The sequence below is a fragment of the Hydractinia symbiolongicarpus genome, chromosome 9, assembly GCF_029227915.1.
Source record: "Hydractinia symbiolongicarpus strain clone_291-10 chromosome 9, HSymV2.1, whole genome shotgun sequence".
Lineage (NCBI taxonomy): Eukaryota > Metazoa > Cnidaria > Hydrozoa > Anthoathecata > Hydractiniidae > Hydractinia > Hydractinia symbiolongicarpus.
This window is the reverse complement of record NC_079883.1, coordinates 15355621-15374983: the sequence shown is the minus strand read 5'-3', so window position 1 is coordinate 15374983 and position 19363 is coordinate 15355621. Positions and strand designations below refer to the sequence as shown.

At 35.3% G+C, this 19363-nt stretch overlaps 2 protein-coding genes across 7 annotated transcripts in view; one reads left to right on the top strand and one right to left on the bottom strand.

The window, feature by feature from the left end:
* LOC130656491 (bromodomain adjacent to zinc finger domain protein 1A-like) overlaps positions 1-19363 on the top strand; it is a 44032-nt gene that overhangs the window by 1891 nt on the left and 22778 nt on the right. The window lies entirely within an intron of this gene.
* On the bottom strand, positions 2014-19143 carry LOC130656499 (zinc finger protein 2-like). Of its 5 annotated transcripts, XM_057459364.1 has the most exons (12): positions 18940-19143; positions 16015-16110; positions 12821-12904; positions 12621-12737; positions 12429-12476; positions 12318-12354; positions 11894-11953; positions 6499-6630; positions 4704-4864; positions 4498-4605; positions 4256-4405; positions 2014-3913 (listed from the first exon to the last, which is right to left on the bottom strand). In XM_057459364.1, exons 1-12 carry the CDS (start codon positions 19063-19065, stop codon positions 3893-3895), a joined length of 1140 nt encoding a protein of 379 aa, XP_057315347.1. In that variant the 5' UTR covers positions 19066-19143; the 3' UTR covers positions 2014-3892. The 5 variants fall into 5 exon arrangements, with proteins under 5 accessions (XP_057315347.1, XP_057315345.1, XP_057315346.1 ...); XM_057459362.1 differs by lacking the exons at positions 2014-3913; positions 4256-4405; positions 4498-4605; positions 4704-4864; positions 6499-6630 and adding an exon at positions 7478-8637 and having other exon boundaries at positions 18940-19128; XM_057459363.1 differs by lacking the exons at positions 2014-3913; positions 4256-4405; positions 4498-4605; positions 4704-4864; positions 6499-6630 and adding an exon at positions 9025-9928 and having other exon boundaries at positions 18940-19133.

Genomic DNA, 19363 nt, shown 5'->3' with positions numbered 1-19363 from the left:
ATACTTCTTTCAATTTCTTCTTTCACCTCTTTCCTGACTTCTTCCTTAACTTCTTCCCTCACTAAACGTCTGAGTACAGAATCCATTTTGAATTTGGAAAACAAACAGAACAACTTTGCTCTCACCCCGAGATACCTAAATAAATCCTCCATAAATGGTATGGGAGGCGCTGTGGTGGAGTTCAACCTCGGTTCCAGGATACTGCAGATAAACTTCAGACCAAGGTCTGTAAAATAGCATAAATTTGATTTTCATAAGAAACTTTCTAACACAAATATAAATTCTCGCGCACAGTTTCGAAATTCTTGCGCACAACAGTTAGATTTCTCGCGCAGTGTAGCAGAAAATTCTCGCACATTTTAGAATTCTCGCGCAGTGTATAAAAAATTCTCGCACTGTGACCCTTGTGGGCCATGTTCGTTTGTCGTTTTCCGACTCATAATTTTATTGCAGCTTTGGGGCATGCATAATGTAAGCGTTGCACCGGCTGACATTAAAATATCAAAATAAACTTATATTTAGCTGGATGTTTTCATTATGTGTTAAAAAATTAACTCCAATTAGAGCACATGCTTATCGCAAATTAGCACCAGAGCTTTTGTGGCAAATATTTCTAGACCAATGAGAAAGCAATAAACTGGGGCGAGGGATAAGCTAGAGCTTAATATATTTAGTTATGGACTGATGCTATCATCAGAAGATGTTGTCAGTTAAATTGTTACTTTATCTTTTATAAAACTTTAACTTGTTTTTAAAATAGACTAATGTTTTTGCAGCTGACCGCTACACAACAGTCACACCAAAAATTGGCACCATCTTTACTAAGTTGAAGCACGTGAGCATAAATACAGTCAATTAATACTGAGCATTATAAACAAATATGGCACCTGCTTAAAGTGTGTTATTGCGGGGTGCTCTGTTGTTTTTGTTATTCATTTGTTGAAAGATTTGCTTGCAACATTTTTATTTATACTTCTAACTTTAGAGAAAATTAATTTGAGTAAGTACAGTTTAACCCTTTGGGTCGTGAATCAGTGAAATACTGGAAATATAAACAGAATGTTGAAAAATATTGCATCAAACGTTTTGTAGTCTGCAAAAAAATGTGTAGGTTTTTCAGAAAATGGTAAACGAATAAGTTTTTAAGGAAGACCTAATCTATATAACTAGTCGGTAGCCCGTGAATACATCCACGGGTTCATCGTTGTTTATTAATGCATATTGTGTGTCTCGCTACTGCTGTTACCATTTTGCGTGACAGACAGACATATACGGGTATCATAATATAGATAATAGATAATACAAAAGTTGTCTCCGTCTGTGCGCAGCAAAGTGAATATTATTTTTGAAACCCTCAAAAAACTGAACCGTGGTCCCTCAACCCATTTCGGAATCAAAACGTTGATGACGTCATCACAAGTCTATTCATTTTCTTGATCAGTGTTTTCAGATTTTTACGATGAAGGCAACGAGTATACAAATTTTTTTGTTCTTTGGAGAAGAACTTTGCTGACGTCAGCAAAATTTTGAAACCTGTATCTATATCTCATTAACCGTTTGTCAAAAGTGCATGATCCGAGACATTTTCTTGAACAGAGCTTCACGCTATACATAGATGCAATAGGTAAACAAATTCTGGATAAAGTTTTGTGTACATTGGCTGTTTTTTACTGATGTCAGGAAAAATTTTAAACCCTTGTATCTTCTTAAGAGTTTGCAGAGCACATGATCATATAGTTTCTAATTTTCTTTCCTATATGGACGGGTCATTCAGGCCTTTTAGGTAGAGGCGTGCAATAGCACGCTACACCTCCACACACACAAAATGGGTTAGGTGTGCTATTGATAGCACCTGTAAAATGACAAATTTTATAAGAATTTAACCAGTAACACACAAAAGAACACTCAAAATACTTGAGGTGTATTTTTTGGCATACACTTTTGCTAACCCGTATATATACTTATAGTTTATGGAGCCGGCGAGCAAGCCAATCAGTCTGGCCTTCAAAATCAACACTGTCATCACAAACTTTCAGAAGTGGAAAGTTTAAAGTTGATAACTAGCTCAATTTTTCATTTCAATGACAATAACGGAGCATAAAACAGGATATAAGGCCAGGAAAAGAAGAGGCGAACTGCGCTGCGGCACGGCTGCTGAATAAAAGTTTATGATAAGTGTTGATTTTAAAGAACAGACTGATTGGCTTGCTCGCTTGCTCCATAAACTATAACTATAAACCATACATCATTTTGTTTACAATTTTGTGAGTGCTGAATTATTTATAATTGAGTATTTTTACGCATTTGTCAAACGGGTGGCTACATTAAAAAACAATGGAATATAATTGTCTTTATTGTGATGGTCACGGGGTCAATATACACAAAGTTGAAGATCAAAATGGCGAAAATGTTGAACAACATGTAAAGAACATATTTTTATTATTTTGTACTACTTAACTTGCCAATAAAATAGCGAGTAAAGATAAAGAAAGTAAAAAACCAAGGAAGAAAGATGAAGCCACCATATTGCACGTTCGATTTGTCATTGAAGGTTTCCGGTCTGTATATTTATTCAAATTTGGCGCCATCTCATGATAACAAACTTTATCGTTCGGAAGTTAAAACACTGGAGAAAACACGCTTTCGTCTCTAACAAACTCTCATAAAAACAAGATTTTTACCTCCTTTTTTCAATATTGTAAAACGATGGAGAGCCGCAGGAACGCATGTACAATTGAATTATCGTAAAGGTGTATTGCGAATTAAGCTAACATGTGCGGCATAAACAGAAGATGAGAAAAAACCTGTTAACAAAATGGTCGTTACCATAGTGATCAATTATTATGCAGAAGTATAAGTTTTCTGTGAGAAACTTAAAAGCTCTTTTTCACAGTGTTAAATTTTTAAGAGAGTATCACTTACGTTTTAAATCTCTTTTACAAAACTATAAAGGATATGGGGTGGAGATCGTGCTTGCGTGAGAGGATTTTTGATCTAAAAAAGTTTTTTTTATTTCTTGAGAATGAGCAAAACGCGAGTTATGATGAGTTTTCTGACAACAAAACTTTGTGGAAAAAAATTTAATACTAAATAACTCCATAAGTAAAAAACATTAAGAAAAAAATAAATAATCGTTTTTAGATCAATGTCTTGTGATAACAAAAAAAGCAAGCAGCAAACTTGAGAAATTAGTAGTTTTGTAAAACAGATCGCATTTGTAGGAGAGGGTCATTTTTTTTTTCGTGTCTATTAAACCTTCAAACTTTATTTTTTCTTAATAATTTTTATAGGATTATATAGGTAATCATATAGGCTTTCTAAAAATATATACATTAATATATCAAATAAAGTTTTGGTGAATTAAAAGCATTTTAAAATATCACACCCTTTTTTGTATACTCACGCCTTAACCAATCAAAAGGCGCGGTATAATTGACATCAGGTCTCAGGCCTAAATATTTCGCTTAAGAAAACTGTAAAAACAAAGCAATTTCTATAGCGTCATAGGTTTATAATTAATTATCTTTTTTAATTTGTACTTAATGAAGTAAGGGGACTAAAGTTTCTTTTTAAACGCCAAATTTAGTCCAAAACGCCGTGTAGTGCCGTGATGATTTTTGAAAAAAAAAGTGGAATAATCAATAAATTAGCTACAATAAAAAATTTATAAATAACATTACAAAATATTAACCAAAAAATTTCTTTTTGGTACTTATTTGTAGCTATCCTCCTTAAAATAAAAAACGGAAACCATTTCAAGCATTATGCCGCCAACCGAAATAGAACTCTTTCGTCAAGGTATAATGCAAAATAATCAAACTACTAACGTAATCTGGGCACTAGGTTGCAAAATAACGAACCCGACAAGTTTGCAGTTGACCGGCTTTGAACATTAAAGAATTTTCGCAACAACCTAAAAAAAAACGTGAAAACTGGGCATACTTAAACAAAAAAAAGACATTCGAGACTACAAAATTGCAAAACATACAATCTCCTCTCCAGGGGTTCTTGCCTTTTTGACATTGGGGCAGGCGGCGAAGAAACTTTGTTTAAATCAGGCAACAAACTCAAGGGACTAGGATGCAAAAATAAGCTGGCCTAAGTTCTTATATAGCGAAGAGCGGAATTTAACTTTAAGTGGGAATTTAGAAATGAGTGTTATTTTAGAGTAAAGTAAAACATAATTTTTTTTGTCATGATGATTTGTCATGAAAAATCATCAAAAAAACTTAGTCAGCAAAATGTTAAGAAATACCTTGGGCGGTGAATGTCCACGATGGGTTCCCACGTTGGGTATAATGACGATAAACTGCCGGTTGAATTTAACGTCGCATGCGTATTTTTTAAGAGCGTCGCGCAACTTTGATGACATCTTTCTTCGATTATGAGTGGTATCTGTGAAGACCTACAAGACGGGGATATCAGCTAAGTGTTATTCAAAATTAATTATCGTTGCGCATGCGACTGTATGTTGACTCCTTTTTAAGTTAAACTCACCTTGTCTTCAGGAAATTGTATAATTTCTTTTATCTGTACTTGAGCAGAGCAGTCGCATTTTTTGCTCGATTGTTCACGCCTAGTTTTACTACTGTAGCCAAGATAATGCTATGAAAACGTAGCACATGAAATGTCTTACAAAAAATTCAATCAGGAAGAAAATGAAGAGTAAGGAAAAGATGACAAAGAATTTGTAAATATGTTACCAAAGAAGCTTTGTTTAATTTGCTTCTCTGTTTTATCCCGCCGTTACGATCTCTTCCAAACTGGCAAACCAAAACTTTACATCCCACCAAAAAAAAAGGTACTCCTGAAAATGCTACAATCCCATCAGACCAGTAAACCTTGTGAGCGTTCTTTGTAAAATCTGAATTTCGAATAAAACATAGATTAGATTTACATCCTCACCTTTTGTAAAATGGAACAATATTTTTTGCGACACATTGCGCGAACTTTTTGAATCAAGGTCTTTTTTCGATTTTTTAATATCAAGAACAAAGCGAAAAAGATATATATTACGAGTATATTTTATTTGTTACGAAACACGAAGAAATATTTATCAACCTAACAATGCACGGGTTTCCAATTCGTACATGTAAATTTTACACGAAAATTCGAGTAAACATCATTGGAAATGGCTGTGAAGCATGACAATTGATTTTTTTTTTAAATGTTATGGAATACCCGGATATTAAGCAATTTATTTTATTCTTTGTTGGCGCGTTAGAGAACTATCTGCATGTATACTGTCAAATGGATAATTTGACACCGTAGTTTCAGGGTGAGATAATCAACGCGGTCAGCAGCTACAATTATCCACGGAAATGATATTTATTCGAAATGTGAAAAAAAATATCCTTGGATTCGCGAAAAAAAAATTCTCGTGAAACAAAATTAGAAACTTCTTTATTCGCCAAACTTTGATATTTTCCTTAAAAATTAAATGGAAATTTAAGCGGATAGATGGAAAGAGTCATAACAAATGGCATAAATGTGAGGTTATTATAGTTTGTAAACACTTGATTCGCAAAAATTTCTTACCGCGAAATAAAGAAAAAATCCGACAAAAGTCTGAAAAAGAAATAAATCGTAAAAATTGCTTCTCCCATTATTTTTCGCGCAGAAATAAAATATATATTTCGTGCGTATTAATTCCGGTGCAGATTTAAGTTTTACAAATGACAAGGATAAAATGGTAAAATTCATGGTTTTAAACAAAAAAATAGATGGGTTTCTTTTATGTAAACTGTAGTACAGTGGACTATCTATAACTCGAACCCCTATAACCCGAATTAAATCAAACGATTTCGCTGGCACGGTGGCAGTTTCCTAATAAATTCTCATAAAAAACTCTCTATTACTCAAACTCTTATAACTCGAATCTCTCCTTAACTCGAACTTTTATAACTCGAATCTCTCCTTAACTCGAACTTTTTTTTCAGTCTCTTCGGGTATTTCCTCTCTATAACTCGAACGTCGCAACATGTATCTAGAACTTTATGACACAAGCAGTTTTTTTGCATTGTTTTGGCTCTGTAAACGTAAATAGACTCTTAACTGATTCGAATGTTTCATACCTACACGTGTCCTTCATACAAGAAAACAAACTCTAATTTCTGATTTCTTTTCTTCCCAAGAATAAATCGTTGAAATATTTTGTATTTTTTTAGTCCGTTTTTAGCCTTAAGACATTTTATCCTGTACAAAGAAAGAATTCGTCCACATTCCATATAAGGGACAAAAATCACGCTTAATTGGCCATTTGTACAAAATTTATACAAAAACTTGGAAAAACTCCCACCCGAACCTCCCTATAACTCGAACGGTTTCCGATTCCCCGTGGCTGTTCGAGTTATAAAGAGTCCACTGTACTATATTTTCGCACAAAGAGTTTGCATGTAATCTGTGTACTATATTTCGCGCGATAACGAAATCAGTACGTGTGAAAATTACCTATCGTAAGTACTTTTTCTCTTTAAAAATGAAAATTTAAAGAAGTACCAGTAACGCCGAAGTCCTTCGTTACCGAATGAACGCTGAACTTAAGAGAGTTTGCCAATTCGTGTTCTTTAATTGTAACCAGCGCTTCTTCAAGTGATGGTATGCATGTGATCTGTGGCGAGAGGCTACCCTCTAAAATTAATAAAGAATGTGCTAAAACAACTTCCTTCACAGGACATCGCGACTTTTATGAAATGCCGCTTTGTGATAAAGGACTCGGGGAAAGATTTTGACTGTTTAAATAAACGATAACAAACGACAAGTGTTTTGTATACAGAGATCTGAAGGCTCTGTGTTAAGTAATAAGTTTTTTGTCCCACGCCAAAAATTGTGACTCTGACGGAAAATGGTAACACTACGACACCTTCGTAAAACAGAATTGCTGTTGATCGTTTCTGACGCTCAATTAATTCAAATCTTCACGACGACCTCCCATTTTAACATTTTATCATTATTTTTAAAGTTTTATTTAAAAGAAAAAAAATCTCGTGGAAAGCAGTTCTGTAAATACATGTTCCTTTTATAAGCGAAAAATTTAGGCACTCTTCTGTTTTATTATGCACAATAGGGCTGATTTAACTCTACTTTCTGTCTTAAACTTAGCCTACTGTATTTACACCCTAAGTTTTGTTGCTGTTTATTCGTTGATTTTGACAAATAATTTTAAGCTCAGAAACGCTTCAGTTTCTAATTTGTTCTCCAATAAATATATCGTAAGCATACCACACATTTTAAAGTCTGAAATTTTCCATATTGTACCTAGTCTAAAACCTCAGAGCGTTTAAAACCAGTGTACTCCTTTATGATTGTCAATACTCGATTCCCACATGGGATTTTCATTATAAATTCTTTTTCTGATATTATCTGATTTATAGATGACTATCGGGATTTCTAAGGAGATCAGCACCAATTGAGACTGCGCAGAACGTCGTCCGCTTTGCAAGAAAGTTTGAAAATTAGCAATGAAAACATTAAAATATTTCACGAATAACAATTATTCTTATATAATCACTCTATTAACTATGTACACAGCCACTCACAAGAGACTTTCTTCATGGCTTTTTAAAATAACGTCAAAATGGTAAAGTATATCATATAAACTATATACACAAATAATATATAACCAATACTTCGTTTGAGTTTATATTAGTAAAGGATAAAAGAAATTCAGTTTAAAGCAAATCAAAATAAAACAAAAAACAAAAACACACACACAAGATTTAAAGTTTACGTAAAACTTCCGCGCTAAAACAGACAAGTGTACAAAATGCCCTCTAATTACCCACTAAAAATGTAAACTGTAACCAAATTACTGACATATTTCAATTAACAGATTGCATTTTTACTACACTTGGTTGGATTTTTGCTCTCCCCCAAAAAACACTTATTCTTCTGTCTGTTGTACTACAACATGGATGGTAGCTCCCTCCATATCAATGTCTCTTCCATCAACATGAACGGTCGTACCGTCAATCTCAACGTTCCTCACTTCGCCAGTGTCATCCATATGAATATTATTCACCGCATCTTGGGAAGCATTATCTTGTATGTCGATACTCCTTGCAGCCACCACCTGACTTACAGCAGTCTCAGCAATTTCCGTCTTGGCTACGGCTACCGTAATCGTAGCCAGCGCTTTTCCAGGATGTGTTTGGTTAACGTGTTTTCGTAGGTAATCTCTTAGTTTGAAGGCAGCCTCACAGTATGGACATTTATGTGGAGTAGCTACGGAGTGCTTTGTCGCCTGATGGTCTTTTAGGCGGTCCTTTCTTTTAAACTGTTTACCGCACGCATCACATTGCAGCAAAGGCATCGAACCATGTTCCAGTTGCTCATGTTTTAACCTCCCTGGGTTGGATTGGTAAGATCGATTACATATACGACATAAGAACCGATGCGTTCCCTCGTGGTACTGGTTATGTTGGACGAGATCTGCATGGGTTGGGAACTTGACATTGCATAACGTACAGTCCACTGCATTCTCGGTCTGTCGATCCAATTCAGCTTTTTGCGTGCAAACACGGTAATGTTCGACGAGGGCGTAACCAGAACAAAAACCAACGCCACAGTATTTGCACTCTCGAATGGAAATCTTGTAGGATTTAGAGTTTTCCGACATCAAGGTCAATACTACCTCTTCTAGTGTAGGAAAACAAACAGAAATGTCTAACTTCGATTACTATATGGCAAAATCTAACTCCAAGAGCATCAGCATAAGCAGATTCCAATTTCTAACGCCTCACAAAGTACTTACATGCACGAGACTGTATGACAGTGAAGCATTAATTACGGTTACAACTTTAAAACAAGCAGACCAAATAAAACCGTTTGTTTTATTTAATAATACTTTAGTTTAGTTTTAGTTAATCATTCAGTCTCGTTTGTATTTCTTAGTTCTGCCCGGTAACCCGGTAATGACTGGGTTATGAGACCCGTTGCCAGTGGCAACATAGTATGTTATTTCATCTAAGCCCAGACATTAATACTAACGTTCCCAACTGTAACCAGTTCAGAAATGCTTTAAAATTTTATTAGGACAAATCATATTTGGATTGAGAAGTATTTAAAGAAAACACACACACGCGCACAAAAAAAAAATATAAATAAAAAAAAATGGTAAAATAATAAAAAAGTAACTGTTTTATACTCCTATGACGTCTTAAAAAGGTAGTTTTTTATAGAAAACACTTTCTCATATGAGTGTGTAAGGTAGACTTCCAGCTAAACGCTTTTCCACATCGGTTGCACGTGAAATAATTAGTGCCATGTTTACCAGCCATGTGAGCGGTCAAGTACATCTTCACCTTAAAACCCTGGCCGCACTCTTCACATACAAACGGCCTGACATCTGAATGCGTTTGCACATGTCGTCTGATGGACGTTCGTGTGTTGACCTCTTTTTTACATGCTCTGCAGCGATACATCACTTTATCTCCTTTCTGAATTTTTTCAAAACTATTATCCACATTTGACGCGTTTGTTTCAGTAAAGTACTCCACCGACAGTGGCTGGCTATCGGCATTGTTACCCTTTATCTCCACCTCGTCTTCATCTTCATCTTCACCTTCCTCTTGCTTTTCATTATTAGTTACTGCTTCCGCAACGATGATACATTGCTTTATGTCCGCGTTATGATTCGATTGGTTTTGAAGCCCAGTTACTGTTAAATCGACTTTGTTGCCTCCGAGTTTAGCGGTTTGCCGAGTTCTTCTTTTCGATGTTGCCTTTACACTGCTGCTTTCGTGACATTTATTGTTTTTCTTGTTTGGTGACAAGTTCTGAGATTGATCCCCGTATTCTTCGGTGGCCTGTTCGCTCGATAACGCTGCGCTTCGAAATACATCTTTAGAAGAGGGAAATGTCTTTTTGACGATGTCGTATGAGTCGGCCGTTAACACGTGGCTTTTCTTTTTGATGATCATGACAGTGACTAGAGAAAGCAACATGTTCCAAAGGTTTTAACTAGTCACACAAGAGTCTCCACATAGCACTCCAAGAGCCAACTAATATGTACATCTATCAAGAGATAAATTTTGGATAAATAAAACACAAAATCAGCCGCTACAGAAACATTTTAAGCTATGACTACTAAGGAATCGGAGATACAGTTTGAGTCAATTCAGCAATGCTGGTAGTTAGTTGATCGTGTTGTAGCTGATCTAGACTTTGCGAAGTTTGCAACTGAGCTAGATTCTCTGCAGTCAAATGCGTAACGGGATGAGACAGCTGGCCGATATTTTCTGTCAGCTGCTGTTGCAGATTGGGTACTGAAGGTTGCATAGTTGAAATGGTGCCTAAAACAGTTGTTGTGGTAGCTGTCGCTCTTTTCTTGTTCTTCTTCTTGTTTGCTTTTAGTATATGATTTTGAACGTGTCTCTTCCAAGTTGTTCTCCAGCTGAACCTTGCATCGCATTTATCGCAGACGAACTGTTTATCGTTCTTATGCACGCCATTAACATGTCCGGTCAGATATTGACGAGTTTTAAAAGATTTTTCGCAGAAGTTACATTTAAACGGTCGATAATCAAAATGGCGGCGAATGTGATTCTCCAATAGCGTTTTCCGACCAAAGATTTTCGAGCAATACTGACATTGGAATTGCTGACTAAAGTCTGTATGATACATTTTTATATGACGTTGCAGGCCTTTGTCATGCATAAATTTGTCGCCACAGAAATCGCACTGTATACTTTTTCCCATGTGATATTTGAGGTGCTTCGTAAAACTTGTCGCGTTGCTGAACACGACACTGCATTGGGGACACTGGAATGTGTATTTGACACATTTGTTTTTATCTATGTGTGAGCGCAGGTTGGAAAACATTCGAAACGTGGCTTTACATTCTTTGCATTCGAATCTCTTTGTTTCAGGATCCCACAACTGATTCGTGACAATGGGCTGAACTGTAAATAAAATATTTTACTTGTGAAGGAAAAGATGATTGACTGAAAGATTTCGGTCTACATCAACACTCCAAAAGCACTAGCATAATGCTAAAACAATCAGCATTTATCAGTTCTTCAATGGCAACTATTCGCTAGTCTTCTTATTTAAAAATATATGTTAAAGTAACGCCCGTTGGGACCACAGGTTGAGGGGCGATTACACATATATACTACTGAAAAAAATAAATGAAATACGGAAATGTGATCATTGTGTACATAAAGCAGAAATACAAACATATTTTATCTTATGAGCTTGCAGGGGAGTGTTTTTAGACCAAATGTTAATTAGTACCACTTTTGTCAATTGTTTTGTTAACTTTTTTCAATTTTCTTAAGTGATATTTCCTGGGCTTTCCATCATGCAATTTGACATGTTCAGTAAATGTCGACTTCCAACTGGTCCTCATTCCACAAAAATCACAAATATACAATCTCTTGTCACTGTGAACACCGTTCACATGGGCACTTAAACTCGACTTTGTTTGAAAGCACTTCTCACAGTGGGAACACTTGAATTCTTTGTTTTCAGAATGTCCTTCTGTATGCTTTTTTAACATGTCTTTACGGTTGAACTTTCGATTACAAACGGTACAAACGTACAAACCAGGATTTTGGTGATCGTAACGAATATGACGAGACAAGGTTTTTTGTGATAGATAGTTCTTGTCGCATTCAGTACATATAAAGTTTCTTTTGGTGTGTGTCTGTTTCTTATGAAGGTCTAGCCAACGCTGATCACTGAATATAAAGTTACACTGACTACAACGGAATTGGAATTTTATCTGCCCATTGCTGTGCTCTTGAAGTGCTGATGAAGACTCAAATGTAGAAACGGATGATAGTTTAACAACTAACAAAATAACGTAAATAAAAAAGTAACAGAAAACTTCTAGACTTCTAGGAAATACAATATTAAAGCAGTGAATTACTTGAAAGAAACGCAAACATACCTGGTTGTTGATCGTCCTGGTCGTTCAGACCAAACGTTGATGATAAATTCGAGTAAAAATCTAAAATAAAAGATTTTAATAAATTCAAATTGTTTTATTATTACACCTTACAAGGACAAATTACTTCTGAAATCTGACAGTTCGCAAAATGAAATCAGACACAGAAAATTAGGACTTCTTTCAGCAATATAGTAAACTACTAGTCACCAATTTTTTTAATTGTTTGTGCAAAACTAATCTCACGCAAGAAAATAATTCAGTTGGAAAAACAAATCTACACAAATGAAGTACAAAAACGAGTCACGAAAATTGAATCTCTGAAATCACCTAAGTTAAATATGTTATGTTTTATAAGAGTTCTAAACAGAACATGTGTTATCTAGCAGTTCTTACACACAAAAAATAACAACACAAACACAATTACCATCTGAATTACTTTCGTTCAGATTGCTCATCGACCCCTGGAAATAAAGATTATTTTCAACATTAAATATAGCTTCAGTCAGTGTGACAGTAAATAATAAATCCTACTAACCTGTTTTCGTTTTAATCCTTTGCTTTTGTTTCCTGAGGAGGTTGAGCCCTGATATGGAAGTTAAAAAAGACATTTGAATTAAAACTTCTTTATTTACCTATAACTATATTTGACAAGTTACTTACTAAAGCCAGTAATGTGAAAAATTTGGCTGTTTGCATGACTTAAGGAAGATCATAGAGAAAAACTTACTTCTCCTAAACCTGTCGGTTGATTTGCAGCCTTCATGCACACATTTAAATATTTTTCTTTCCATTGCAGGCGCTCATCTTGTAACGCCTGAAACTCGGACCGAACTTTCCATAATTCCTACATACAGAAAAAAAAATCTTAATATTTTTGGCTGCAACAGGATGTAAAAGAACTGTCTATACAAATAAATGCAATTATACCTCTTTACTCTGTTCCCTTTCTTGTAATAATTGTGCTTCCAGTGTTTGCTTGTCCAACTGCAGTTGTTCAATATCTTGCCTAGCCTGAGAAAGAACAATGTGTTTTTTAAATACAGTGAAGACTGACATGCACATAAAGAGCTATATGGCTACAGTGCGAGTAGCATGACTTCCTGGAAGAGAAACCATGCCCACGGTTAGCAAACAAGATCACTGAATTCAATTTTAGCATACCACTTTATTACACTGTATATTTTTTTAAAAAATTCTAGTCTATTGTAGCCAGTTAGCTGTATATACAAATTAAAGTAAAGTTATATGTTTCTCAAGTAATTGCTTAGTTACGTAGTAATGTTCAAAGAATTGCACTCTTTTAGTAGCCGTCACTTAGAAAATAACTGATCCAAAAATAATAATTAGCTTCGGTTGCATATTTAAAATGGTCTTAACTAAAAAAAATGAATAAATATAAAGAGAAAAAACAATTCCTTCAAGTTGTCCCTAAAAAACTATGGAATTATTTTCTCTAGGAGTTGATAGATAAGAAATTAAGTTTCTTTATTTTTTTGTGATGTAATTATTTGGGAACACTTTTCAGACACACTTTCTTCTAATGAAAAATGTACATAGCTGATCTGCAAGTGAGCTCATGATCTCCAGTAAAATATTCTTTACCGTTGGTTAAAATTATTTTTCAAATATTTTAACATATATTTCACTCTCACTCCAAATTCAAATATTTTATCAGACCAATTCAACACTGAACTTAAAATGTCACAGCAACTTGCTTGCAGTTGACATCTCAAAACATCCCACTACTTTAATTACTTTATTGTCAATTCAATATAATTTATTCTTAACGCAAGGCTGTCCTAATTTCTTTTGTTTGTTTGCTGTTTTCTGATCACTCTTTGTAATTTCTCGCCTACCACAAAAAGTTTGCGTCAGGATTTTTTAATATTTTCCCAGTATTTCGCTGATTTTCGACACAAAAACAGTTAAACTACTCAAATTATTTTTCCATAGAGTATAAGTATAGTTAAATAAAAATAAAGCAAATCAAAACAACAGATTACGCTGCGCTAGAGCACTTTAAGCGGCTACTATATTAGTTTATATGTATCAGTACCATATGTATTTACGCCGTGTTTCAAGTTAGTAAATACATTAGCCAAGAACATATTTGTAAGGATAACTAAATATATGAAGCTCTAGCTTACTCGCCGCTCCAGTTTACTGCAATCTAGTTGGTCAATACACATATTAGTCATCTTTTTTTAACATACAAACGTGCTGGATATATTCTGACCCAACTTAGAACACGGCCCGTCTTAAGACGGGTTAGACCATCTTTGGATACGGTGGCCCATCTTTTCACACGGTGGGCCATATTTTGACGTGCTGCCCTGTCAATTGACGGGCCAGGACCAACTTGCAACATGGCATGAAAAGATGTTTGCATACTTCAAGACCTTGTATTTAACGTAAACAAACTCTAATAAAGTGAAAAAACTGAACTGCCGCAACTTTCGCAGAGGTATTGTTGTATATGGCTAGCTGAGATTAAATCAAGTTATGCATTTTAAGATTGTTGTGGGTAGCAAAAACAACACTACTTGGCAACTCTTGGTGCAAGACCATATCTGTGAATGCATTTTAAAAAGACTAGAGACTTCCTTGTTGAATTATTGAAGATGTTTGTGTGCATAAAGACTAGCTAAATAATTATAACTCAGATATTAAAATATAACATTTAGCTCAGTGTAATTTGATATTATATATATTCACAGGTAGCTAGCCATAGTATAGCTAAGCTGTTGTTTAAGCTATTTTGCTACGTTTAATTTTAATATAATCTTTGATGGAATTTTTGCAACTTGACCTATTACGTAACTTGAGAGCGAGAATCGTTTTGGCTGGGGCATCCATGATTGAAATATTTTGTTATATATTCAAAAAACAGAAAGACTATGACTATGATTCAAAGAAATATTATAAGTTAATTTATATTTTATGTGATCAGTATCACCAGTTTCGAGCAGAGTCCTTAAGCTCCTACTTGAGCTACAGAAATCTTTTTTGAAATTCTTGCCAAACTGGACAACAACATTATGTGGGGATCAAACCCACAAACCACTTGGAAATGAGTCGCACGCTCTACCGATTGTGCTACTAATATTTGTGAATTTACTAGATTAGATTATACTTAGAGAATTTATGATTTATTTTTCTCCGTATATTTTTTGATTTCTTTTCTTCCCTCCTATAGACACTGCATTTGTCAACAGTTAGGCCAGAATTGTCTTTTTGTTTTTAGAATTTGAAACAGTGTGTTTCCAAGGTTACAAGGCTTAACTTTAGTCTAGGAGTCTTCAAATTGACATGTTGTGGCTGTTTCTAAAAAGTGTCAATAGTTGGATCTGTCCCTTTTTTACTACGATTTTTGAAAACAAGTGTCCTTTGTCAATAGTTGGGCCTGTCCCATCCTATGACACAGTCTAAAAGCATGGAAATTGTTTGTCAATAGTTAGGCCTGTCCCATCTTATGACACATTTTCTAAAATTGCAAGAGACCTTTGAGTACAATTAAGTTTGTCCTATCTGATGACACAGCTTTTAAAAGCAAGAAATTCCTTCGTCAATAGTGGGACATGCACCAACGTAAGACGTATTTGCCTACATTTGTCCAAAGTTGGGCCGGGCCGGTCAATAGATGGGCCATCCTGATTGGGAACGCACAGAACCGTCTTTTTGACAACCCGGCCTGTCTAAAGATGGGCCAGTCCCATGTCCAAAGTTGGTCGGTGTCCTTAGTTGGGTCAGAACAGATACACAGGGACTAAGAACGACAACAAACAACAGTTCTGAAGAGTAGCGATTGTAATGTGCATGTCCCAGAGGTACAAAAAATAGACCCAGTATAATACAGTAAAGTGAGGCTCACGAGAAGACCAGAGTAGACAGTAAAATTATATTTTCTTTGTCTGACGAAACGGTAAAAAAAATAACCTGCTGACCGACCAACCCTGCAACAAAGCTACTAGTAAGAAAACGGCAAACCAACAATTAATTGAGGAATGCCTAAGTTTTGCATTATTTGTGTATGGATTTATTTGTTATACAGAATTTAGTTTCAAACATAGTTGAAATTGTAATTGTTACTTTTTAGAGTAACAAAAATAGAAATTACATACCTTTTCAAGCTGCAACTGCAATTCATGGTTAGCTTGTTTCAGCTGTTCGTTTTCATCACGCAAACCAGCAAAGTTTGAAAGAAATTCTTCAGCATCCTGGCATTAGAAACAAAAAACTACTTAATGTAATTAAAGCTACAAGTACTGGTTGGGAATCTTGAACCATTTGAACATATTAGCATATTTAATAAATGAAGTCAATGGAAATAGACTAGTGGTACATTAAAATTGCACGCCAGGGCAATGTTGAAACAATTATGAGAGTACGTTGTGCTTCACACCCAACCCTACTGGATGTAAGTGTTGTTAGTATAAACACAAGAATTGATTTTCACAAAAGATAAAGGAGAAGAGATTTTCAGTCACATAGCCAAAAACATTTCAGCAATTAGTTGTCAATCCTTACTACCCAACAACGCTAACCTAAGGTGGACATCACAAGAAATATGGTGTTCAAAAAAACAAAAAAACAAAAAACTTAAATCGTGACAAATCATCAACAATGTGACCATTTCCACAAATTTGCTTTCTTGAATAAGAGTTTTTATTATTTCGATGGTTTTTTCAAAATAAAAATATGGAATGCTTTTAGCCTATAGAGATAGATAGATGTGCATATTTTACATGGCTAGCCTCACAAATATCGAGGGATATACCCTGTCTATTATTTCCAGGAGGGGCCATGGCGTAGATGGAGAGTCCTAGAGTATTTAATGCTCATTTTGAGCTACGCAGACCCAATTAGAGCCCGCGCTCTACTAGACAACTCCCGGCAACATCCAACGCCCACACAGTGTGCCATCTTCCCAATTTCCCTCACATGGCTTGGGTTAACCCGGGGCTATGGTAACATTCACTTACCCATGTTGAATCGCCGTCAAGAGGAATCGAACCCCGGTCTCCCGCACAGAGTACGAGAGCTATAACCACTAATCTACGGCGCCATAAGTTTTATTAAGTATCAAAAATAAGGAAGATTGCACTCTTAAACAACAAAGATTTATCCAATACTTAGCACCATTGTTTGTTTGTTTTGATCTTGCTGCACTCCGCCTATCATCTTCACGAACTTTCGAACGTGGCAAAAGGACTGGGTCAATTCATTATTCAGCACATATTTGCTTGTGACGTAGTTACCTGACTTCTCATTAGGCAACCCCGCGACTTGCGCAACGAACGACTAAAAGTTTATTTATAATTTTTTCCTTTGTTTTAAAACGTTCTTCATGGAGATAGCAATGAATGAAAATAATTCGCAGATCAGGAATATTTAAGTAGGTGTGCAATGAATCGCACGTGTAAAGAATGTTACGCCTGCGATAGGGGCTCCGAGGTTTTTTTATTGCGCATTCATTTTGCGGTAGAAAAGTGGGGGACGTTTTAAATTGTGAACCCCAAACACGATGATCGAGCGTCTACTGGTATAGCGACTCTCTCATCTTAACTTCCTTTTCTACATGTCCGAAATAGTATGCATGACTATACTGTCATTTTTATATTTATTGTTTATTTTTCAGGTCATCACAACAATAGGCAAAAATATGCTTTGTTTTTAAATTAAAAAAAATCTTTATCCATATGGCTTAAATAAAACTTCAAAATTCATTCAAAAAGTTCAGCTACACTTTATCCAAATTTTTACAGAAAAAAATTTTTAACGCCCGTGGGTTTCTTTTTTACAGGCATAAAGAAAAAATCCATTAAATTTGAACCTGCTATGGTTTTCAATTATTTTGTCAAATGAAGAAATTATCTACAATTAAATCCATGATAAAATGTCTATTCTGCCTCTAAGTGCAGTTTTGCAGACTTGCTTCATCCGTGCTCCGTCGGCATTCACCTCCACATTAGTAAAGAACCGCATGGCTGGATTTCTTGTGTAAGACCTGGTTACCAACGACGAAGGGGCCAGGCAAAAGAGATTTATGTCTACGTAGTTCTTTTAACTAAGTCAGGAGCCAGTGAATTAGCTAGGATGGTCAGGTTAGCTATGAATAGGCTTGCTCGTGGATTAAAAGGACCAGGACTATTCAATAATTTCTGAGATCTAAAAGTGTCCAACCAAGACAGAAATCTATCGGACGTTTTGTCTGAATAGTCTCCAAAAATTATTTAGAGGGCTGCCATTGTAGCTTAGTTAGGAGATTTTCCGTATACTAGTTAGGAGATCATCTCCTATTTAGGAGATGTGTTTTCTTCTTTTACGATTATCTCGACAACCATATCTGGTCGGGCCATCTTCATTTGGAGTTTTTTTGCTCATTACATCATCTTCGTGTGAGCAAAATTTTTTATAGTTTGCTTCACGGGACTAAAAATTATACGTCAAAAGTCTTTGGATCAGCAATTAGACCAGAAATAGTCTATTCAGACTATGCACTACTATGTTGAAAATATGCGTGTGGGAAATTTAGATTTTTTCAGAGGCAACCAGCACATCCATTCTTAATTGAAACAGACTAAACGCTATATCCTCTGACAGCACAAATAATAAAGAAAAATATATTTGGACCACTCTATAGAATGTTTTTAGCTAATAAAATCATTGCAATTATGCAACAGAACAGCGATAGGCAGCAAAAACCATGTTGATAGCCTAATTAGGAGAGATAAATCGCCTATAGGCTATCGTAGACTAATTAGACTATCATAACCTAATTTACGGTTATCCCTGACTGAAGAGCTAACAAATTTTTTTGAAATTGCAAAGTTAGCTAAAGACCTTGGCTTCAGTTACAAAGGTTAACTAATCCATTTTGTTGCTCTGATCTGATCTAAAGAGGTGGAACTGGGATCTCAAGAAATTGAATTACTTAGCTAGCTAGTTAGCTAGCTAGTTAAGTTTTAACTGTCAGTGTGCTACCTCTGGATGCTGAAATTTAAAAGGTTAACAATTAAAGACGAAAATAGATTAAAAATGCATACATATAAAGTCTTGTCAACATCGTGGTTTACTTCTGCTCCGACAGTTACTTGATCCCCAGCTACTTCCCCAGTATCCCGAGAATTTTCTTTCGGAGTCTGATTAGTTTCCCCGGATGCTTCCTCCATTTTTTTTAGATCGTTTCGTGTTCAGGATCGAATGCCGCAATGGGAATCGGGAAAACGGGACCCAAAGTTATGGCCTGATTTACCAAAAGTTAACACCTGGGCAAATTTAACTTTGTGATATGAGGAGATTTAACCATTGCTTTGACTTCACAAAGAGAATTTGCAGGTTATTAAGAGGGAGGCTAGAATAATATCAAATTGTTCAAAAAAATTCACCTACTGTTACTACTAATTATTACCGAAGTACAAGACTAAATTTAACAAAATTTATCTAAATTTATTATAATTAGAAATGTTA